This window comes from Sylvia atricapilla, chromosome 3 (assembly GCF_009819655.1).
Source record: "Sylvia atricapilla isolate bSylAtr1 chromosome 3, bSylAtr1.pri, whole genome shotgun sequence".
NCBI lineage: Eukaryota > Metazoa > Chordata > Aves > Passeriformes > Sylviidae > Sylvia > Sylvia atricapilla.
In genome coordinates this window covers 72,881,099-72,905,253 of record NC_089142.1, presented here as the reverse complement: position 1 = coordinate 72,905,253, position 24,155 = coordinate 72,881,099, and the positions used below count along the sequence as shown (strand labels likewise).

General features: G+C 35.2%; 1 protein-coding gene across 1 annotated transcript in view; it reads right to left on the bottom strand.

Moving 5' to 3' along the window:
* The window catches only part of WDR27 (WD repeat domain 27), an 88,086-nt gene that overhangs the window by 42,844 nt on the left and 21,087 nt on the right, over positions 1 to 24,155 (bottom strand). The window contains exons 17-22 of the mRNA XM_066314360.1: positions 22,852 to 22,973; positions 22,143 to 22,276; positions 19,645 to 19,742; positions 19,219 to 19,340; positions 16,601 to 16,698; positions 6,785 to 6,887 (exon numbers count right to left, since the gene is read on the bottom strand). Coding sequence (XP_066170457.1) covers positions 6,785 to 6,887; positions 16,601 to 16,698; positions 19,219 to 19,340; positions 19,645 to 19,742; positions 22,143 to 22,276; positions 22,852 to 22,973 — 677 coding nt within the window. The remainder of the gene's footprint in view (positions 1 to 6,784; positions 6,888 to 16,600; positions 16,699 to 19,218; positions 19,341 to 19,644; positions 19,743 to 22,142; positions 22,277 to 22,851; positions 22,974 to 24,155) is intronic.

Genomic DNA, 24,155 nt, shown 5'->3' with positions numbered 1-24,155 from the left:
ATCTAAGATACCTAATTTGGCCTTACACAACTAGAGATGTTTTCTTCACATTTTGCATGGATTGGCCAATGTCATCACTTTTCTGTGGCTATTGTTCCTAATATTTCAAATGAGCTACAGAAGACAGAAATGTTGAAGTCCCTTGATAGAAAAATAAATAGTCTAACATGCTTTTACAAAAGATATCTACAGTTATTAATAAGGCATTATTGGCCATTTGCTCCCATCAGTGCCATCAAACTTGATGCATAATCCTGCAGTACATGATATAAATGTTGGACTTGCACTCCATTAATCCCTATTTATACCGGGGAACACATTCCACTAAACCATGTATTTTTTTCCTCTATTTCAAGCTAAAAAAGATCCTGAACTACTTACACTAAAGAAAAATAACAACCTGAAGCAGACACTGAGCATGGAAAGTTTCAGGTCAAAATGTTCTTACTTATAAGCAACTGAAAACAGAATTATAGTGGAAAGTGTTAGACTACCTTAACTATAGGTATCAGTACCAAATCCACACATAATAAAACAGATTTCACAAGTATCCTAAGCACTGATTAATACTCTTGAGTCCCAAGATATCTTATACATTTACCACATGGTAGCATGGAAAGTCAAATCAAGCCTGGCACCAAAATGCTGAGTACAGTACACCCTCTCAGAGTCCTTTTCTCTTTTAATGATGCTTACGGAGGCTGTCTTTCTGGTAGTCACAGGAAACTTCCCACTACTGTAAGAGCCCGGTTTCCATATTATTTCCTTTGATGTAACTAAAAAAATGAGTATCAGTGTACATTATTAATGCTTTTTATTATTAAAATAGTTATTATACATATCAGTCATCTTTTAAGATGCAGGGGATATTTTTCAAATGTATTTGTCTTCTGGCATTTATAGCTAACACATTTGAATTTTCCTCACTAAAAAAATTACATAAGCCATATCAGATTTCCCTCTCTAAGCCACTCTTCTATAAAGCATCCAAACTGTAATTTTTGCCAATTCAAGTTAATTTTAAGGCCTCATGTATGCGAATGTTTTTATTTCTTTTCATATGAAATTTATGTAGCACTATGCACCACTGCATTTAGGTTGTCTTTAGTTTTATAACACACTTAGTATGTTACAGTACAGTTACAATTTTGGTACAGAATTCTAAGTTGAAGATTTTATTCTGAGAAAATTTACCTCACGTCTCACTATGAAGTAGCATGGTTGTATCACACCCACTTTGGCTCTTTTCTGACTGCTGCTAAGATTCTCCTCTGTATCAACAGTACCAATAATTACATTTCCTGTTTGTATGCTGGTGTTTGATTGAAGTACTGAAAGATTCAGATGCTGCAGAGGACCTTTAACCAGATTTTTGTACCAGATGCACCAGTTATACCCAAAATTCAACTACTGCCAAGAATTGAGACCAAGAGGTACACATACAGAAAACACAAACCCTGTGGATATAAAACTATATATTTACACTTTTAGCACCTCACTGCAGGATGCACTCCAGAATGAACATTGGGTATACATATCTACTTCAGCTTCCTGTTTTGTCTACAGTTGAACATGGGGTATTTTTCATAAAATTGGTTTTCTTTAGCAAAAAAGCTAATTTCTCACACTTCATCCTAGCTCTCAAAAACATTAGCAAAATTCAGTGTTAACACAATAACAAATAACAGGGTTATAAAATTCAGTTGGAAAAAAAAAAAAAGTTGTTCAGTATTAGTTAAATAACCAAACATCTATAGCCATCAGAAAATCCTCCATCTCTCTCAGCTGCCAATCTGGTTTTGTGGTGATCAGGTCTGAGGTGTAGTGGCCTAGATAAGCAATAGCTTGAACTGACCAAAAAGCACGCAAGAACAATTAATGTGCTCATATTCACATAACTCCATGGTTCATAAAAATGACCTACCAAGGACAAGATTTTCAGTTGTTTTCAAAGATATACCCAAAGAGACAGTGAAGTAACAGCATATCCAAAGTCATGATTGTATGATTAAGAAAGGAATATTTATCTGATCATTTCTAGGATAATTGGCCTAACAGCCAACCACACTATCAAGGAATCAAAGAAACTCAGGTTCAAGACTAAAACAAAACTGTGTTCCTCTTTGGAAAGGGTAGATTCTCTCCATCAAAAACTGGCAGAGAGGCTGTCACAGTCTCTGTCATTCATTCTCTGCTATGGATTTTGTTCTGCCAAGCAATGTCAGTCCTGCCTTTTCCACAGTAAACATTGTGAATGTTTTCTCCAGATGTTTCCTGTTAAAGCCTATCTTAGTTAAACAGTATGGACCCATAAGACAAAACTTGAGCAATATTTAATTGGAATACCAATCACACTGAAAACCAAAATACTTCAGATAGTTGCTACCACTGCTTCATATAATACATTCTGTTCTGCAGGCCCTGTGGTATGAAGTGTAGACCGAGACAATAAATACAATACAATACCAATATCATATATCTCTAAAATTTTCCGGTGAAGAAAATATCCTTCTATTTTCTCCAAATAAAGTATTAAAACATGCTTTATCATATATCAAACATACCTAATTTAAACCTCAGTGATGCCTCCAAGGTACACTCCCAAGACATATGGAACAAAGCATTCTAGACAATTAACTAGTTCTATCCCTTCCATTTACATAAAACCATATCTGAATATCTTTGTCAATTCCTTTATTTGTAGACTTTCACTTAACATTATTGGTACTTAAAAAGTTCTAATGAAGTGGGCTCTTAAAGGGAGAAAATCAACCACACAATCTCACTCACATTTGGGGTTTCCTGGGGTGTTTCTTCTTTGGTATATAGATCATTTTATGCAATTTTTACCTAATTGGATGCAATTTTAAAGCTTATCACACCACAGACACACAAGGATGCAATAAATAAGATAGATAAGATAAATAAGATCAGAGCAGCTGATCACAATAGTAACAAACTGAGACAGGCCCCATCTAAACTCTTATTTTAGACACAAGAGGAGAGAAGAAAGATACCATTGCTAATTTCCATTTTATAAACCAGAACTGAACACAGAAAGACTAATGTGACTAATAATATATTTATGGGGGTAGAGAAATACAATCTTCTTGGCAGTAATTACATTAGGAAGTAGTGCAGTGCAAGAGGAGCGGATGTACAGAACAAAAGAGTGCTGGCAGTCCAACCTCCAAATTTATTATTCTGGTAGTAAAATATTACAGTATATTGCTCAGCAGCACTGATATTTTATTTGAAATATCAATCTCTGTAGCTACTTAAACTAAGGTGTCAACCTCAAACAAATTCTACAGTTTGTGTTATGCCTGATGCAGAATCTTGTATGTGAAAATATTTGTCTGCAAATAGTATCAGGCCTGGCTTTGCATTCAGACACCCCTTACAGGTTTGCAAAACTCTTTGGATATCATCACAGCATCACTTGCATAATGAGAACTTACTCTAAAACAAATACTGCATGAAAATTAATATTCAGGAACTCACAAGTGGTTATTATACTGATGTTATGTATAAGAATCAAATTGCTTTATCCTGTCTTCTGCTATGCCTTTAAATTATGCTGTCCTCTGGGCTACTTCCTCTGGCTTCAGTGCCTTCAAAGTTGGAAGGCATAAATTTAATCTTGGATTTAGAATGTGTCTCAAAGACAGTGTTGTAAGAAAAATCCTAGACCTTGTTGAAAAGTGTAAAAAAAGGGAAGACAATGTCATACATTACTCATGTATTTTTTGTTATTCATGTAGCAACCCACTATGCTGAAAAACTTCTGGGTTTGTGATATGGGTCAGTCTATGTGAGCAATGAACACAGGCTTTGAGATTTGCCATGAACAGAGAGTTTCATGTTAGAAAATCCAATTTCAGCACTAGGGTCAAAATATTCCTCTTAGAGTCTACAGTTCAAAGAGAGCTAGCAAGAATGAGTCTGAAAGTAATTAAAGAGACAAATATTTATTTCTTCATTCCCTACTTCATTCCTGGAAACTTGGAATTTATTCAGAGAGCCCTAGAGTCTTCAAAGACAAAAATTAAGTGCCTAATTAAACATAAAATAAAACAGTGAACTAGAACTAAATGGCACAGAAAGAAAATCAGTTCTTGTAATTATAAAAAGTAACATTTCACACTGTCCAGATATTTCTTGTCTTTTTACACTAAGATTGTTTTAGTCAAAAAATTTTTAGGTAAACATTTTTGTACAGAGTCCAGCAAGATGGAAATCTTAACCCAATTAGGGTATATTTGTCCAACATCCTTAATAGATAGTCAGAAACCTTAAACTGTCCACTTGTAAAATGGTTGGAAATTACAATATTATGTGTATTCGGTTAATCAAAAGTCGACTAAATTCACTTTTAACCTTAGACTATTTAGGATGCAGAGAAGATTTGATATTAGAAGTGTTAACAATCTATATTTTCTAGCCACAACTAATTACAGAAAGAACAATCACAGTTCCAAGCCAGGATACTGGTTACCTGCTTGGTCAGACTGTCAGGTCCTGCACAGGTCTTGTTAAAGGCTCTCTTAAGGAAGGTGGAGCAACCAGTCAGGGAAACACTTTCAACTCCAATTTACAGTATCTACAAATCTCATACTAACAAAGACCAAGTGGCTACTTCAGCCACATAGAAGCTACATTGAGCTCTTATATAAAACATGTCATACATCCTCGAAGTAGAAAAAAAGACAGATGGAATTTTCAGCTCTTTTATACAATACCATATTTTGGTTTGCTGCTTCTATATCCTGTAGGAATGTTGTTATTTTGCTATTAATCAGTGTAGACAACTTATTCCTCTCTGTCACATACTTCAGATATTGTGAAATACAAAAGGTAGTTTAAGGTCAATGTCTCTCAATTATATTCCAATTATGCCTCTTTTGGCTTCAAAATCAATCACATTTGCTAACCACAAAGTGCAAGAATTTGCACTTGATAAAGTAAACTGCAAGATGACTGAAGATGCAGTTGCTTCTCAGTGGAAACTTCCATAGCTTATTTCCAGAATGCTCTTTTTGTAGATAATGCCTTGTATCCACACTACTGATTTTTTATGCAGCTTATTCCAGTAGACATTCATTCATATAACCTTCAGAAATATGTGAATTCTTGATACCACACATTAAGTCATCTGTCACGATGTTATTAGTTGAAAAATATGAATGGACTATTCAGTGCCATGTTCAATTTTGTTACAAAAGGAAGCACAAAAGTATATCCAGTTTCAACATTTCAAAGAAAGCCTCCAAAAAAGTGCCCCAAAACTGTATTTTGTCCTAACAATATAGTATAAGCAAGAGTCCAAAACTTGAGTCAGTTTTCCTGAGGGGACAAGAAAAGCAATGAAAGTTCTCTACAGACATAGGATGCAAATTATGCAAAATTCCAACCCAGAAGCCACACTAAAAAGTATTGACTGGCACTGTGCCCATCATGGACCAGATGCCAACTAGGGCAGGATGCATGCCAGCTATTCAGCTTCCTTTGATGATCCACTACGTGCCAAGAATTTGGAGTAAGGACAAAATCATGCTGTCTTTCTTTTCATGTATCAGCATTAATTCCAAACAAATACTCTAATGCAAAAGAGAAGACAAAAAGGTCTTGTGACTGCACCTATTTTTATACAATTCAAAAGCAACTTTAATTAGTAACCTCAAATAAATATTTTAGTACATCATATATATCATGACCTGAGATGAATATTAGATGCATTTTTTCACAAACAGAGCAAAAAGCCTTTCTTTTGTATTGCAAGCTACATTTTGAAATGCTATTTACCAGAAACTTGAAAAATATGAGAATGTCAAGAACACAATACTTATTGCCAAACATCAAGCAATCTGCCAATAAAATCTCTAACCTCCACACATTATTTGAACCAGTATTTCAAAACTAGCCAGAAGAGTATATTTCTCTTGTTCTGAATTTGAAGTTCACCAGAAACTCTGTCATGTTCTGATGATTAACCCAGAAATACCTAAAATAAATTTAAACAGCATTCCTACACAGCTGTTTTGAAAGGATATGTTTGCAATGAACCTGACCCCAGTCCAATTTCAAAGGCCTACAGTAAAAGTTAGCAATCATCCATCTCTTCATAAACAGCAAGACAAACATTCTGCCAACAGTGCAGGCATTATTGAATTAAAATCAGGTGCACAATTAAAAAAGTAGCAATACACATTTACTCATGATTTATTTCTAAATAATTTAAATCCAATTGACATTGATTCAGAAGAGAACCTGTCTGGGGAGAAAACACACACACAAAGGGTCTGGAAAGTTCTCATTCCAGTTGAACGACTTCTCCTTTTTTTATTCAGCTGATTTGTCCATAAGAAAGCCATACTAAAAGATTCACCACCCTGTTTTGGGAGCTTAAGTAAATTAATTTGTATTTGCTACAGAGTTGCTAGTGGTCAGATATATGTACAACACACACAGCTATGCTACAGGGAACACCATTCTCATCATCTTTGATGGCATATGGCAATTCAGAGTCAAATATTATGGAAACCTCTAGAAACAATCTTTTAACAGTTACTTTGAGTGTTAAGATTTAACTGCTCTGGGATTTTTCAGACAAAATAATCATGAATCATATGTAACTGCTACATGTAAATGAATTATATGAAAGTATCATAGACCCCAGTAATGCACATTAGAGATCAATCCTAGAATCCTCTGAAAAGACTCTCTTAGGTACAATATGAGTAGTTCTTATAGTTTAGGAAGAAAATAAGCAAAAACTACTTACGTATTTGTCATCTGATCCACTGGCTATAAAGCGTCCACAGGGAGACACTGCAATTCCACATGGATAGCAGCGGCTACTGTGCCCTTCAAAACGACGTTCACACCTACAGAGAAGTTTCAGTGTAATTTACACCAACTAAAAATTACCTTTTTTACTGCCATTTTCATTAAATCCTCCTATTCTCATGTTTTTCTTAGTCTACAAATTCACTAAGGCAAATCCACAAATTATGTTTTAAATATATCGCAGTAGAATTTTATCAAAACTGAAAGACATTGAAGAACATTAATGACTAAAAATAAAATGAACAATGTAACCCAGGACAATGAACAAATCCATGCTTTGGCCTTGCTTAGTTTACACAGATAGAAGCATCATTAATAATTAGAAATGAGGAGCTGGGATGCTAACAGTTACCTAAGGGGAAGATGTTGTGAAAGTCTGCCCCATGGAGACTTATAAATCTCCCTCAAGTTATCTATATCAAATGAAAATGCAGTATGTGGAATAATAACATAAATAATTATTGCTTTCTTTTCTCACACCCACATCTGAATATTTAGCCTTTGTTGCCTATTAACATTTCTACTCCATACATTAATTTATTGTATATGGGAAGTCAAGAAAGACAATATCCAAATGACATTCCAAAGTGAAAAATATCTCTCTTGCTTGCTCGCTCTCTCTCTCTGTCCTATAACTGTAGATAACTTCTTACCTATCTGTGTTGAAACAGTCTAAAGGAAGGAATGGTTCTAAAATTAAGGCAAGGAATAATTTCTTACTTTTCATGTTAATATTGCAAGAAGCACTGTAGAGCAAGCTTAAAATGGCTGAGCACACTTGGGCGATTAAAAAATATTAATTTTTTTAATGAGATGAAGATTAATATCCACCTAAAAACACCACACAGTTGTAAAGAACCACGACATCTTTGCAGTCACCACAAAACTAATGTTAAAAACGTATCATTTTGAGTTTCCTCAATATTAAAAGACATTCTAATACAAGTTTCAACACCATTCAGAGCTGTCATTTACGTATGTATACCTCATTTCAGAAGTTTAGTTTTATACCTTTGAGATATTATTTTAAAACAGACTTATAATAACCTACATTCTTCTTTTGTCTTTAGTATGAATCCTGTAAACATACCCTTCATATGAAACAAATTCACATGCTTCACCACAATGCAGATGTCATATATTCTTTTTTTTTTTTAAATGTATGCTAGGTCCAGGAACAAATTTGAAATAGTAAAATCTCCTTCCAACTTCTGTGATATACACTTTTTCCTGGCCAGCAAAATCACAGAAGCTATGTCAATTTGATCGACTGAACCTATGTGCAGTAAGCTCTAAATTTTTATACCATATTGTTCTGTTGTAGACACGCATGTATGTGTTAGAATGTACTAAATGCCAAGTTGGTTTCATTCCCCCAGGCGAAACAGACATACTTAAAAATATTAGTTTGTGACTGATCTAATTGCTATCACTTATTAAAGCATAAAAGAGACACTTTTGAATGCATAAAAATACACCATTTTATAGAGCCTAACTCTGAACTTTACTGTATTCTGTATAACAAAACTACTGATATTAACAGACATTTTGAGCATACAGTAACCAGACACTTGACCTCAGACAAGTTCTATCTTAAAACTGCTAAAATAGCCCAGCTTAAGAGAACACTACAGTTCAAGAGAAGCAACTTACGAAGACTGCCAATTACGGTGACTAAGATGTAAAAACATTCTTTAACTTCAGTTTTTTCATATGAATATTCAGAGACTTTCAGTAACCTATGGCCACATTTGGTCTTTTGAATAACCTGCCTCTGTTTAAGCTTCCTATTGACAGCAAAGGAGGATACTAGCTACCTCAGTCTCCTCAGCATTTTCTGCCTCAGTTAGGCTTCCACATATTATTTATTGTGTAGACTAAACTTCTCCTATGACTTAGCCTCAAGTCCCAGTTGCACTGCTTGCAAATTCAAGGGAGATTTTTTTTTCTGAGTCCCTTTTCAAAGAGAATTTGAGGAAAAAAAATCTTTTTAATCTTATACTTATAAGATACATCAGCATTATGTGAAAGAATTTTCTTTACTATAAAAATAAACAAAATTCATATACACTGTCCCTCCCAAAGGTGTCTTCAAGTTCACCATTCTTCCTTAAGTAGAGCACTCATCATCAGGACTACTTCTAAGTGTTGAAGACCTCATTGTCAAGGCCTGTAAAAGATAATTTCCTCAATGGGGGTCTTCTTCACAGAAGAGCATCCTAATAAACATCGCAAAAAACTTCCTTTTAAAAGAAACTCCTCTTCATTTGTGACCAATAACTCGAATATTTCATCTATAAATAGATACATAAGAATTAACAGGATTCCAAAGTTGTCACTGATCTTTGCTCTGCTATATCATAGCAGCATAAACCAATGCCTCAGTCACAGGATAGTGCCCTTTTCCTTGGGCTAGTGCAGCCAGAGTAATAACCAATTATTTGGTTATATATATATAAACCAATATATAAATAACCATTCCAATAACCTGGTTTCTATTTTCTTAATTGTTTTCTTGTTCAACTCTTCCATTATATCAGGATATATGTTCCATTACAAGTTCAGCTACTTCCTCAACCTCTCAAAATCCTACTTTAAAAAGACATTTGAAAAAATATTCCAATTAAACTTTCCACAGAACTAAGTAGAAATTTTGTTACTCAATTTATAAACTCCAGGTATCTACAGGTATCACAGCACTGGGGAAAAAAGTGGACAAAAAATCACAGAATTATTGTATAGATACTATGTGTATGACTTTAGCTTATTTTAGGGGTTGTCTTCTTTCAAGCATTATTTTTCATTCTATTTTTTTAAGTAGCAACAGGTGGTGATCCAAATTATTTTGGATATTGCAGGCTTTACATGGCCAGCTGGCATGCTCTCCAGCCTCCTAAGAATGCTCTTCTGGTCAAAGCTTTTCAGGGGTTACCATGACAAACATCTGGTAATTGCATGGGACAGAAAACAGCCAAGTTTTCCCTATGTTCTCCATTGTACATCTTTTAGTCTACATTCCAAAATATGTATCTTTTTATGTTGCAAAAAGCTTGAATAATATTAGGAAAAAATGTACTATTTTCTTCTGTCTTTGGAAGAGAAAGACACTGAAATGAGTGTCTCTATAAATAAGAGAATACTTTTACAAAGAAGTCTATTTCACGTTACTTGATGCATTAAAAAAACTACAAACAAAAGTTTGGGGGGTTTTAAACCACCTTCATTTGTATTCTGTTACTTTGTGCCAGTGCTCTGGTGTTTGTTCAAGACTCTTCAGTACCAGCAGATCTATTAAGGCACAAGTTGTGAGCACAACGTGACAGTAGTAGTAGCTACCTTGGATGCACAATACACATGGGTTTCATTTCACTGAAACACCAAACCCTTCACATAGGAGCTCCCAGTGTTTTCACCATAGCATCCAGCAGGGACAACATCTCTGTTCTCCCCATCCTCTATACTCTCATGCACCACGCATCCCAAACTTGGAGGAACCCCAGACACTCTTTTATCCCTCAGAATCTGGATAACTAGACTCAAAGGTTCCAAAGGAAAAAAAAAGAAAGGGAAAAAAAAAAGGTTTCTTGGTTTCTTCTTATGTTCAGAAGAAACCAAGAAGTAATTGAATTCTGAGTATGTGTATGTTTGTATCTTGCTTAGGATGATGTCAGCCAGCTAGTTCACCAGCTAGCTAGTGAAGATGTAAACTGAAAAGAATCTCAAAATTCAAACTGCATGTCTGACCCTAAGGTCTCAAAGTGCAATTGTGAGAAAATACACGATATGAGTTCACTGTGGCTGTGGGAATTCTTCTAAAATATGTTGCCAGAGGAGGTTATGATCTAGTTGCACAGCATCATGACACTATTTGGAGATTTTGCCTTAATGTCTAATACTACATACAATTGGCAAAATCTTTCAGAGGCTGAAAGAAGGTGAAACTGAGTTTCTCTGGGATCATACATCAAAGCATTATTGTGCAGCAGAGTATTCTGCTGAAGCGATTCAGTATGTGCAAGTAGTTCAATATTCCTCAAGTCTTCACTGTGGTCTGATAAGCATCCACTGGCTTTTTTTGGTTTTTTCAGGAGATGAAAAATGGCTATTTCAGTAGCAAGAAGCATATTTCAACAGCTGAACTTCCATTTCTCAGCTGATCAGAGTGTAAGTCAGAGGCAGGCAGCTTCTGCCACCATAGATGTTGGTGTGCTGGGTGTTGAGAGCTCCTCCTAACACCTTCCCTGCTATTCTTATTACCTGCAACAGTAATCTAGCACCCATCACATCTACCTCCTCACACAACCATAGTAGTGATGCCTTGGGAAGGCTGACCTGGAACAGAGCCTGGACAGAGCTAAGAGAATAAACTAGATATTTATTAAAAGGCCTTTCAGGATACACTTTGGGCAGTACAAAAGCCTGGTCAGGGCTACACCCAAGGTGGACCCAAAATGGTCACAAAATGGACAACTGGTCACAAGGTCTCACACTTTTATAAGTTTTGGTCCATTTACATATTGGAGTTAGTTCCCAATTACAGCTTCAGATTATGAAGTCCCATCCTTCCTTTCTTCTCTCTTCAGTCCACCATTGTTTATGCTTTTGGGCCTGAAAACTTGTAGCAGTTGTCCTTGGTCTCCCATCTGGGAAAGGATTTGTTTTGTCTACCTACTCTGTGAAGAGAGCTCACTAACACTTAATATGAGGCTCAGAACTACAGCCCTAGGCAGCACAGAATCTGGAAAAACATGAAAGTTAAAACTTAAGGCATCAGTAGCATCCCAGACTTCCAAACTGGGCTGTACTAACTCTTCCCTGCTCTCTCCATTTCTGGGTAGGTAATAAGCACAGGACATCTGACAGCATAGCACAGCTGTCCTTTTCCTGCCTTCTAAATTAATTGACAATTTCAGCTGTTATTGTACATCTTGTTCTCTTAGTCAATATCACATCAGCTCCCACAGCAAGTTTCCCATACCCTGCTTTTTATGTGGCAAGTAAAGAAAAATGCTATTTTCATAGAACCATAAAGTGACAACACGATTGAGGTTGTTAGGCAGCTCTGGAGGTCATCTCATCCAACCTCACTGCTCACATAGAGCCAGTGTGGCTTCACCAATGCTAAACAGAGGGGAGGTATCACCTCCTAAAATCTGCTGGCAACACTCTTGCTGATATAGCCCAGGACATCATAAGCCTTCTTTGCCTCAAGGGCACATTTCTGGCTCATGTTCATCTTGGTGCCCTTTTCTGCAGAGCTGTTTTCCACCTAATGGCACCCCTCAGCATATATTGGTGCCTAGGGGTTGCATTTGGTGCCAAGATGACTTTGCACTTCCCCTTGCTGCACTTCATAAAGCTCCTGTCAGCTCATTTCTTCAGACTTCTACGGCCTGAAGCAAGGAGCAGAGAATGCATGGGTGGGATTCCAAGGCTGGTCAGGGCAATTATGGACCACTGGTGGGGTGAGGGTACTCACAGTGCAGCCTGTACCTTGAGGAAAGACGCATCTGAAAATCTGAGGTCAAGCCAGGTCACACAATTACTGAGACAAAGAAGGATGAAATATTATCGCATTATGGCTTTAGCCATAATTTACTGATGAGCAAGGAAGGTTCACATAAGTGCCTAAAAGCTTTACAAGGGATCTGAGATCTGCTGTGGGGAAGAAAATTTTACACTACTTCACATTCTAAAATTTCTCTTGAGGAAACAGACTCATTGGAATGAACCATGCGAGAGAAGCTGCAGAAAACTGGACACATAATTATCATTATCAGCCAGTCATGAAGGTATCTGTATTAATGGAATTTCATAAGCAAATGTGAGCTGGTGTTACTAAGTGTTTAGTCAATATTGTAAATGCATTTAACAAAGGGCAGAGTGCAACTCTATGAATTCATAGTTTCCTCCTAAGTGAATGAAAGAAATTTTCTTTCTTCTGGAAATTTAAAGCACAGAATTATCTAATCTACAAGTAGGAGGAAGTGAGAAATTGAAAGGATCCAGACTGGTAAAGCAGAATTAAAAACTGTCATATGAAATTTAAGTGATTTATGAACATATTAAAGCAGCTGGTATTTTGTCTAGTCTGATACTTCCTGTTGTTATGAGTTTACTGTGTAAGTGAATAGAATGTACATTAATTTCTAAGTTTCTACATTCTTTCTATGCATTGGTTTTACAGCACTGGTACGCCAAAGTACATCTCACTCCTCTATATGTTTGTAGCCACTAAACACAGGCAGGACTTGCAGACAAGGAGGCTTAGTGTATCGAAATTTTCTGATATATCTGATCTCTGTGGTCTAAAGGAGCCAGAATCTTGTGTCATTCCAATCCAGATTTTTCTGAGATATTAAATTTAATTGGTGGAGACAATAGGTACAGCTGTGTATAAATCAGTGCTAGATTCCTGACTTCAAAAAGAGTAGCAATGTCTCTAAAATACATTCAATACACACAGCAGTAAGAGAAAGAATGGTAAAATTTCTTGTGTCTTACAGATGAGTGAGTCTACAAGGTTTCATCACAAAGAACACTTCAGCTCCTTCGAAAATGTAAGAATTTATTAACTCTTTTTTACCTCCTGATAATTAAATGCTTTTCTGAGTCTTTTTTGGGAATCCTAAACCTGGTGACTATAATGTTCTCATTCAGATTTCCACGGCATCTTGGCCTAACTCTTGCATTCACTGATTTCCTCTTGGACACAAGAGAAAGTAATTTTCCTTGTTCTCCAAGCAATCTATTTAGACAATATAGACTTAAATTGCTCTTCAAAATGTCTTGGAAGCTGGTCAAAGGTCATTATCTTACCCTAAAGCATGTATTCATAAGGCCTCATTCATTATCCTAACCTGGAAGAAGAGTAGCCATAGTTTTCTTCTTCCAAGAAATACTATTTTCCTTGCTCTTTTAGTCCTAAGTCTGTTTTGTAGATCATCTGGAGCTTTTCTTAGCTTTAGTTACAAATGAGGAGAATGCAGAAGCATAAGAATATTCAAAATCTTCAGACGAAACTTCACAAATCCAGGCATTTCAAAGAAGAAGTCTGAGTAAATCCAAAAGCCACTTAGCAGTGTCCAAGATTCCCTCATTTACTGGCAAGATGACCTAGCTGTGTGAGGTTGGCTGACAACATCAGAAAGTTAAAATTTCTTTTCTTGTACCACCTTCAGAGGAACCTATGAGACTTTCTGGCACTCTCTGAAGGAATCTTGGAATGCCTCCAGATCATCAATAGTGAAAGAGACAGACAAATTCAGAGCTTTATCCAGAAAAGATGATGACAATTGAAGTTGCAAAATAATTTCACCAGATTTAAGAAAAGTTAAATGTATTTTCACTGGGAAAAAACTGTAGTTTGATAACACAGGTTGGATAGCAAAATTCTTGTAGAACTCAGAGCAAAAATGTCAATATATTCAAAACTTATAAAGCTGTAGGCTAGGTTAACCTGTTTGAAGATATAATCTATGCAGATCAAAAAGAGAACCTGAGTATCTTGCTATAACTCCTCAGTCAATTGTGAGAAAAGGAATGCATGTCTTATGAATAGGAAGCATCATCAAAGAAACTGAACAAAAACCCCCCCTAAGAGTCCAAGGAAATTGTGCAGTTATTCTGCAAATTATTTTTCATGCTTTCAATAGCAGCTTTGAAGAGCACTGTGCTGGAGGGATTTTTTTTTCCCCTTATTTAATAAAAATTTTGTACTTTACGGACTTCTAAAATAAAGTAACATTGGATACGTTCTCAAGGGCAACAAACAGATTAAAGAAAAGCAAAACGATTCTCACTGTGGAAATCTAGGGAAAATATTTAGAACAAAATCAACAAACAATAAAGTGGAGATCTTGCAGTTAGTATTACTCTCCACAACACTGCAAGCAGTATAAAGGAGAAGATGGACTTACCTTTGCTATATTTCAAGAACACGGGACAAAGATTTCACTAAACAAACCCTATTCTGGCAAACCCAAAGCAGAAACAAAGACAAGTCATTCCAGAGGGAGTGGAAACAGTTGTTGATGCATGAACTTTAGAAATCAACAGCTTTAAGAGATTAAAGGTACTGGCCCACCATAAGGTTGTTTAGGAACTAATCTCTCCTGTAAGTACTCAACAGTACAAGGGATGGACTGCATTTGATTGGACAAAACCTATGAACAAAAAAATAAGCAAAAGTTTTCAGTCTGTGTAACTATAGTAGACCTAGCACTTCAGCAGAGACTTGTTCCAAGTTCAGAAAGAGCTTTCCAAACTTAGACATTTTAGATTTATTTTTGTGAAAAACACCTGGTGAACACATAGGAAAAATTGAACAGTTTTACTCCTTTTGAGGACTCAGGAGCAGATTTTAAAATATAGAAGATTCAGTCTCTGGTCTGAGGAATGGCAGAAAATTTAATTTTAAAAAATATGGTTTGTTTTTCTATTTTTCCTTGAAAATTGCTAGCAAGGGAAAAAAATTATTTATTTTTTCTATTTCTTCTCCACAAGAGTGAACACTACTGATCACTGTGTAATGTGTAACAAACACACACATATACATAGTACCTCACAAGCACCCTTAAAATATCCATCATTAAAGACTTGAACTACTTTTTTGAAGCTTGGCCAATAGAACACAGTGGACACTAGAATACACTGACCTAGCCAAATTAAACATATAGCAAGAACATACATAAATTAGTTCCTTCTTCTCAAGACATAGTCATTTAATTGATTGCCCAGATTTTACACTTTAACTATTTTACCATTCACTGACTTTACTTATATTAGTATTTAGAAACAAAGAGACAGATAAGTGATCTGTGTAAAGCTTTCTACTTTTTCATTACTCTTCAGGAACAGGATTTGAGCAGCTTATTAGAAAAACATAAGAAGGTAACATATTCCAACCCCAGCAGTCTCTAGTTTCATTACTTTCTGGCACTGAGTGAAGGTAACACAGCAATGATTTTGGAAAGAACACATATGCCCCCTATAGATTTAATGTATTCTCACCACAGAAAGATGGAAATAAATGAAAAGCTCATTAAGCATTGCCCAAATAGAAAATTCAGTACTAGAAAAATTATATCACATCTTTCCATAGGTAAGTTTACATATACAGGAAGCAAATAGGAAATTATTCTTTAAAGCTTAAACATCCTCCTGCCAAAACCCCTTTTCTTTTAAACATAATTATTTTGGCCTGCACAACAGAACTTGCCCCAGGAATTACTTTTCCTGCACAACGTTCCCTCCTTGAGCTATTCTTTTGTTCAGAGGCTTTCCCAGCACTGAAACGTGTTTAGAAACAGCGTAGCATTTAATTCTCAGTTTACAGTAATGTGCCATGCAAACATATAGCACTACATACACGGTTTATAAAAATGTTGCTGCAATTGGCTTATATTTTAAAAGATAGGTCATAGATTTTACTTCTTTTAGCAGTAACGTCATGCTGTTTTGTAAATACCATTAGTATTCAGTTCAGCGCACTACTATATGTGTACGATTAGATCTACAAAGGTGGGTAAATATAGGTGATAAATCTTAAATATTTAACAACTTCCACATAACTAACTATAACTGAGGAAAGAGCACTTTGTTTGGTCCTCTCTAAAAACTAGTAACCTTCAATTAGCCTATAGTTCAGATTCCACATCTGAATTTCTACTGGTATATGAGAGGAAGTATGACAATTCTGAATAAAGACAAAGCATGGCTTTCTATTCCAAGGTACCTAATTCATTCTTACCTCAGTGTTCTTAAATCCCACAGTTTGATTCCATCACCTGCAGCTGTGGTCAGGAAAAGGTTGTAAGCTTCCGGTTGCTGAGTACTAAAGGATGATCCCTGTAAAACAATAAATCAGTTTCAGGTAACTATTCCCATGGCATTAATTATTTATAGAATCATAAAAATATCTTGCAATATGGAAGAGATCCATAGGAATCATTGAGTCCAACTCGCTGCTCTGTGCAGAATTATGCTGTATAATTAAGAACATTGTCCAGATGTCCCTTGAGCTCTGACAATCTTGGTGCTGGGATCATTTCCCTAGGGAATCTGGTACAGTGACCAACCACAATCTCAGTGGAGAACTTAGTTCAACTAAGAAATAAACAGTAAATATTTGTTAGGTTATGTGAAAAAAAGCTTGACTGCATACACACAAAGAGCAAAGAAAGTGTGCATGTGGAGGAAGTCCCATAACCCAGCCAGAGAAATGGAGCACAGCTTCAACTCCTCTCAATGCTGTCCCAGGACAGCCACGAGCCCTTTGGTCCAGGAGTGGTCCCACCAGGATGGTCATTGAGACAGGCTTTCTGGGGCATCTCACAGACTCATGGTGATTACTAAAATCAGGATATGACTTTCATCATGTGAAGGAGAAGAAAATCTTTTTGTGATTGCACAAGCCATTATGGGATGTTCAGGGAAGAAAATAACGGCAGTGAAAGGGAGGAAGCAAAGATCAGGTCAGAAATTAGTTATAAGACATGGTTAGCTATGGGGTAAGTATCCCATTTCTATTGACTTCAGTAGCAATTGCATTCATTCATCTCAAGACCAATTTTGGCTTCATACTTTTAAGTAATTAAATCCAGTTTAAAACCTCTGATATTTCAACATCCACATTGGCAAATCCCAGCCTTTTTGCAGGCTAAAAACTCTCTCTAGGGAACCAAACTGAAACAGTTAAAACACTTTCTTTCCTTTCCTTACCATTCACCTTCTTGATTTGGCTGAATACATCACAGAAACCTCAAGGTAATTTCCTGCAATCAGTATTTGACTGCCAGGAATCTTCTATTCATTATGAAAGCTGGTGCATAGTTTGCTCTAAGAGATTAAATAAAATGTACTGTGCAACACATTTCCCAATAAAGTCTATGCATTCTCACAGTGGCTCTGTATAACTATAAAAAAAAAAAAAAAAAAAAAAAAAAGTCATGCAAAGACAAAGACAGTAGGATTCTAAAGGACAATATTCATTAAAAGTTACAGAGCATCCTTTTTTGTGCTTTTGAAATATTTGCTCGCCATCCCTTGCTTCAGCCAGCACTGGTCACAGAGTCCAAAATAAAAAGCTGTACAGATACATACACATTTACTTAGTACATTACTCCTTTACTATAGAATACAGCAATCACACAATGAGAAATAGTGTATAGGAATAGTCCGAAGAAAAGCCTTCATAAATTCTGGGGTGTTGGCACTGGATCTTCAGCATGAACTGCTTCTCTCCAAAGATTTGTTTCCATTGAATCATGTCTCATACTAGAGAACCTTAGATTCCAGTGTGTTTCATACTTTAAACAGGATGCAGTTTGCACACAGGATTCTGCACATTTTTCTAAGTCTATAAAATATTTTAGCATATCATCTTAAAGAAAATGCAGAGTTATATTTGCTCTAATAACTTTAAACTATCCAATGTAATAAAATAGTTGATGTGTAATTTTGCTATTGATTTCTCTAAAGTATTAGTTTTATATAACTGAAAAAAATAGAGAACCTTGATGTATAATAATTGTCCCTCAAAATGGTCGGTTTTCTTTGCTACACCACATACATCTAGGTTTTTTTCCTGAGTGAGTACTTACCCACAGCTTTAAAGTTTTTCTCGATTAAATAACCTGAAGGTACTAAGCTGACCCAGCAAAAAGAAAAGCCAGAAGTTTAAGTCTATATGTGTTATAAAAAGTACTGAAATAGTTAGCACAATTTTAAGTGTTTTACCAGATCATATCTATAAGGAAAACCCACAAAGAGTTCTACAACAGTAATAACAAGGAACTGTTTTAAACCCACAGAAACAAGGACTTTCCAGCTGGGAATTAAGCACCACATTCAACTGGATCTAACACAGCAGGCATTACAGAACACATGGTACCATAAAAACTACAAACACTCAAATCAGTCTTCAAGGATAAAAAAAGGAAGAGCAAGGATGAGGGGTTTTAAGTCGTTTATTCTATTGTAGTACTGAGAATTTTTTTTTCTGGTTGGTGTTTCCAAAGTTCCAGAATAAATCACATAGTGTCAGATTGAGCTTCAGAAGAGATCACTTACAAAAAGAAAAATTCCTATTGACCTACAGTATTACAGTCTAGAACAAGTAAAGAAAAAGATAATAAAAGATAATAAACACTTCTCTAATAGCAAGATCATTCAATCAGTCTCACTGCTCCCTCCCTTACACTAGGGAACAAATGAAATCTGTATGGACCTATCACACACTCATGTTCTTGGCCATCCTCCCCAAAATATAAAAACTTATCAATTACTATCAATTCTACTTTTAGCCTCTGATTTCTTTGTTGATGATGTTGTAGTGGTACGACAAATAAAATTAAATAAAGTATATACCTTATTTTGGCAGATCTGATGGACTGATCTAACATGAGCTTCCTGTATCACTGCTGTGCTGCAGCCTGCATTGAGGTCAAAAACTTCCAATGCTCGGTTGCTGCCAGCTGTAAGTACAATATCTGTCCAATTCTCTGTGTTAAAGTTAAACTCATCTAAAGGTAAAAAAGCGTACAGACAAATAAAAATACAGATAAATAAATATACATATATAAACTCTGTTGTATTTATTGTTCTATGAGTAGCACAAAAATGTTGCAGCACTAAAAATTTATGTCTAAGGATGAAGTTCATCACAAAAAATTCCAAGTTTTTTACTTTAATAGAAAAGGTGTAGTAAATTATCAAATGCTACTTACTTTAAGCTGATGTGCATGTCCATTAAGTCCAAAGAGCTACAAAGAATATAAGAAATACAAAGGATACAAGAATAGAACTCATTTACTGCTGAAAGACTGGTAATCTCCATTGTCGAGGTCATGGGAAATTTCTGTACCAATTTGCAAATACTCCTCTGTTTGTATCTGCAAATAATATCAAATGAATGCTTGTGTTAATGAAATAAGTTATGATTTGTAGTCACCAGTAAACTCTCACTGGAACCACAAATCAAAACACTTTCTTTCATCATTAAAAATTAAAGCAACAGATCTTTTGCTTTATTGTTGAGCTCTATTAAAAAGCTTTGTAGCCAAACTCATTTGGATCAAAAAACCCATGACATTCATATACAGATGACTGATACTCCATCAACACAAAACACAAAAAGTAACCCAGTATGTATACTGAAAATGTTGAAGAGAAAAAATCTGTAAAGTACCTATGTTCAGAAAGCAGATATGCTAGTGGTTTCAGTATAGCATTTAATGTGCTGATAATAGGGCAATCATGAAGAAAATGAAGAGAAAACAGTGAGGAAAGAATGAAAACAGGGAGGAAAGAATGATTTCCACTTAAACAGGAGAATAAGGGGCTGATAAAACACTACCAAAGAAATTTTTCTTCCCAACATGCACAAAACTCTTTAAGGTCCTGTGGGTTACCTGCCAGCTCCATGCAGAGGTGGCAAACATGCCCAAACCTCTAAAATTGCTTCAGACTTTTTATATTATACAACAGAAAACTGTGTTGCTATTTAATATAATCAAAACTTTCTGTTTACAGAAATATATCCACATAGGCAACATGGAAATATTCTTACAGTAAACAGAAAACAGAACTCCATGTATATGGATATGTGAGGCAAGAAAAGTGTGATTTTCATAGAAGTCACATAAGGAATACAGAGTTAATAACAGCTGTACTGGGTCTGGTTGGGATGGAGTTAATTTTCTTCATAGTGGCTTGTATGATGCTGTGTTTTAGACTTGAGATCAAAACAGTATTCATAACGCACCATGGCTTTAGCCATTGCTGGACACTGTCTGCATAGTGTTAAAATAATTCCTGTGTACAGTTAATACTAGCATTTTAGCATGTCTGTCTAATGAAAGTGCAAAAGTTCACACATGACATGCTGTAGGAATCATTACTGTTTCTTTCCAATAATGCTAAAAGTTTGCAAAACTGAGATCATTTGACAAAAGCAATATGGTTGTCAGCCAGATCTGTGCAAAAGAAAAATGCTTAGTGACTTGGTTTTTGCCTTTTGTTGTTATTCTCTAACAATGGTCTGCTGATCTTTTCAGATGGACATCAGAACTACTTTAGCAGTGATGGTGAAAGAGAAGATAATATACAGTATTCTGCAATTTAATCCAAGAGCCTTTCGTAGTTTCCAGAAGTAGTTTATTTAAATAAACTAAAAAATAAACTGCACTAGACTCCACGAGAAAAAGATTTATCTCTATTTTTGGGTAGACCTCCCCAAGCTAACTTTAAATAAGCTGACTGATATAATATAACAATCTATTTAAGGCAGTATGAAGTTCTCTTTGGTCCAATTTATCCTGTTGAAAAGGCTGATTAAAACAGTTAAGTTGTTCCCAAATGCAAGAACAATTGCTTGAATTGGTTGAAGTATCTTGCTTCTACACTGCCGACTGCTACACAGATAAATACCTCACAGGGCATGGCCTAGGTAGAATTTCACATAGAAAGCAAATTAACAAACAGTAAACTGAGATTCATCAAATACAAGTTATGAGAAAACTGAACCAAAGTAACAGAGGGAGGAAAAGAGCACCCACTATTTAAAAAAATATAAGAGGAATTTTAGCACATTTAAGAATTATTTTTTTTTTTACACAATGCATTTGCTACATGCCCTATACATGTTCGATTCAAAGTGAAACTCATTTAAAATTCAGGCAGGCATTGTGGACACACTGAGCTGGACACTGTACACTCATTCCTGTCTCCTAGAAATTGAAGTTTATGTAGCAATTTGGGTTGTCTTTTAATTGGTTTAGTAATACATCCTTAAACTAAGGATTAATGAATAAAATAAACTAGGCAAGCAGATTATGGAAGAAAACTATTACATAATTCTGTCTGACCATTTAACCTTTCAGTGAAGTTCCACATACCAGGTTCATGCCTCAATCCAGGAAAGCACTCCTATTCCTAAATATATTTAAGCTTGTGCTTAGTATGTTTTTCTGTGCAGCAGCAAAACTACTAAGAAAATAGAGGAAGAAAATAGACCAGTTTTTCCTATCTAAGGATGCAGCGTAATACTGTCTAATATCACCAACAGACAGGACAATACATTTACAATATCAACTAAGACTTCAGCGTTGTAGCACTAATTCTTTTTGTTCTTCCATTAAAAACAAACATATTTTGCAAGTTGCTTTTACCATTTGTTCAGCTTTTTATCTTCTTTAATATTTTTTCCCCCTCAGCTCACCTCACCACACACAAAAACCCAGATCAAACTGTACAAGTGCTTTCACTGGTCTGTTAACAAGAAATGAACTCACCGTTTTACGTCATCCTTGGTTGTGTCTAGATGGAAACTTAAGAGATGCAATTCAGCTCCACAACACAGCAATATAAATGTATCTATAAAATAAAACTGTGCAAAGCGTACAGTCTTATGGAATTTCTCTTTACCCTGAAACATAAAGACATTCGTTAAGAATGGATTCAAATCTTTTTTGTCGAAGATCCCTGCTGTTAAGGCAGAGCCTCCCTGTCATCCTGATCATAGGCCAGGAGGTTAAACTACTACATAGTGATCCTTCTTATTTTTGACATCCATTACTCTCAAAGGAAAAAAAAAGATTTCATTCTGCTTAAATTAGCTGGCAGTATATCTGTAGTTAATTGAATCTAATATAATCTAGTTTCGTACTCGGAATTTCTTTTTGAATTGGGAAGTAGACTAAAGTCAAGTGGAGCTGAGCCAATGAAAATACAACATACATACCAGACAATAAAACCAAAATTTCCAGACATATCCACTAGGGTTTTTTTTAAGTAAGCTTGATTTTTTTCTCTTCCTTAATTATCATGAGAAAAACCTAATTTGGAATTAATGGAAATCACCTAGATCATTATATATATCAGTGGGAATCACCACTCAGTAGTTCTAGAAATTGGTTCTTTTTACAAAGCTTTTAAAACAGAAGTAGGTGAAAGTACAAAATAGTGTTCTCTGTGTCCAAACCAATGGAAGTTTCCAATTACCAGAATTAGGGCAGGTTCCTTATTGCAGATTGACCAGACCCTTAAAGTTCTGTCTTCTGATCCAGAAACCAACCACTTCCTGTCATGACTCCAGCCAACAGAGCTAACTGCACCATCATGACCTAATAAAAATAATAATGGAAATATAATAAAACTCATTTCTTGCATTAATAAATGTCTCTGGAGTTACTAGTATTGTTTTAACATAATTATGCACAACATTAAAATACCTTCTAACTATAGGTTTCAAATGGTTGAATGAAAACTGGTAACAGTAAACCAGCTATTGAAATTTTCTTCCACCAAAAACAGCAGAAAAATTTCTCTCATTATTAAATAGACAAAGATAATTCCAACTCTAATTTTTCAAAGTTATTAGAAGAGCACTTTCAGAAAATATCATTGAAATTAAATTTAATCCAAGATTCAGTATTGAAAAAAGAATCTGAGTACTATATTATAATGAAATTTTATATTAAACATGGTCTGGAAACCCCTTAAGACATCAAAAATAGTTGAAATACTTTATTTATTAACCTTTTATTACTGAGCTAACTATCTTTGTCAAAACAAAATGAGCATGATACTTCAATGGCTTGTTAAAAACAAGATAGTAAACTTACAAAAAAAGTACTTTAAAAGATAGAAACAATATTCAAAAGCTAAAATTATTAATTTGATCTAACATTATGTTGAAGTTGATAAGAAAGATCAAAAAAGAATATGCCAATCAAATTTTACAGACTTTGATGCATGTTATTGCAATTTGTCAGATGAATTTCATCTAGCCTCAAAACATTCAAAGTTCTTATGCTGCCCTCTTGTGCACATTTTATCTTTAGTCAACAGAAATTTTATATAAAAAACCAATTTGCTTTAAATTACAAGAAGGCTATTAAATATATTGCAGTAATTGAGATATTTCATTTTGTAGACATATGTCTACAAAAGGTCTTATGAGATATTTTAATTTCCAGTTACCAAACAGCTGTAGAACTTTCACCAGAAAAGTGCACAGGTACTGCACAAATACACATGTAAGTACTATTCTTATTTTGTTCACAATACAAAGCTTTATTTAAAGTCTTTGATTTTCTAAAAATATTTGGAGGTCTTGAATAATCGGCATTAGAGAAAAAAAAAACATAAAACACAAAATTAATAAAACAAACAAACAAAAAAACCCACAACATAATATACCAAACAGTTTTCCAAAGTAGTAAGGAACCTGAGAAACTTTAGGAAAATCTGAGGTTTGGAAAATTGGAAGAGCCACACAAAAAGCTTAAGAATCTCTGCTCTCC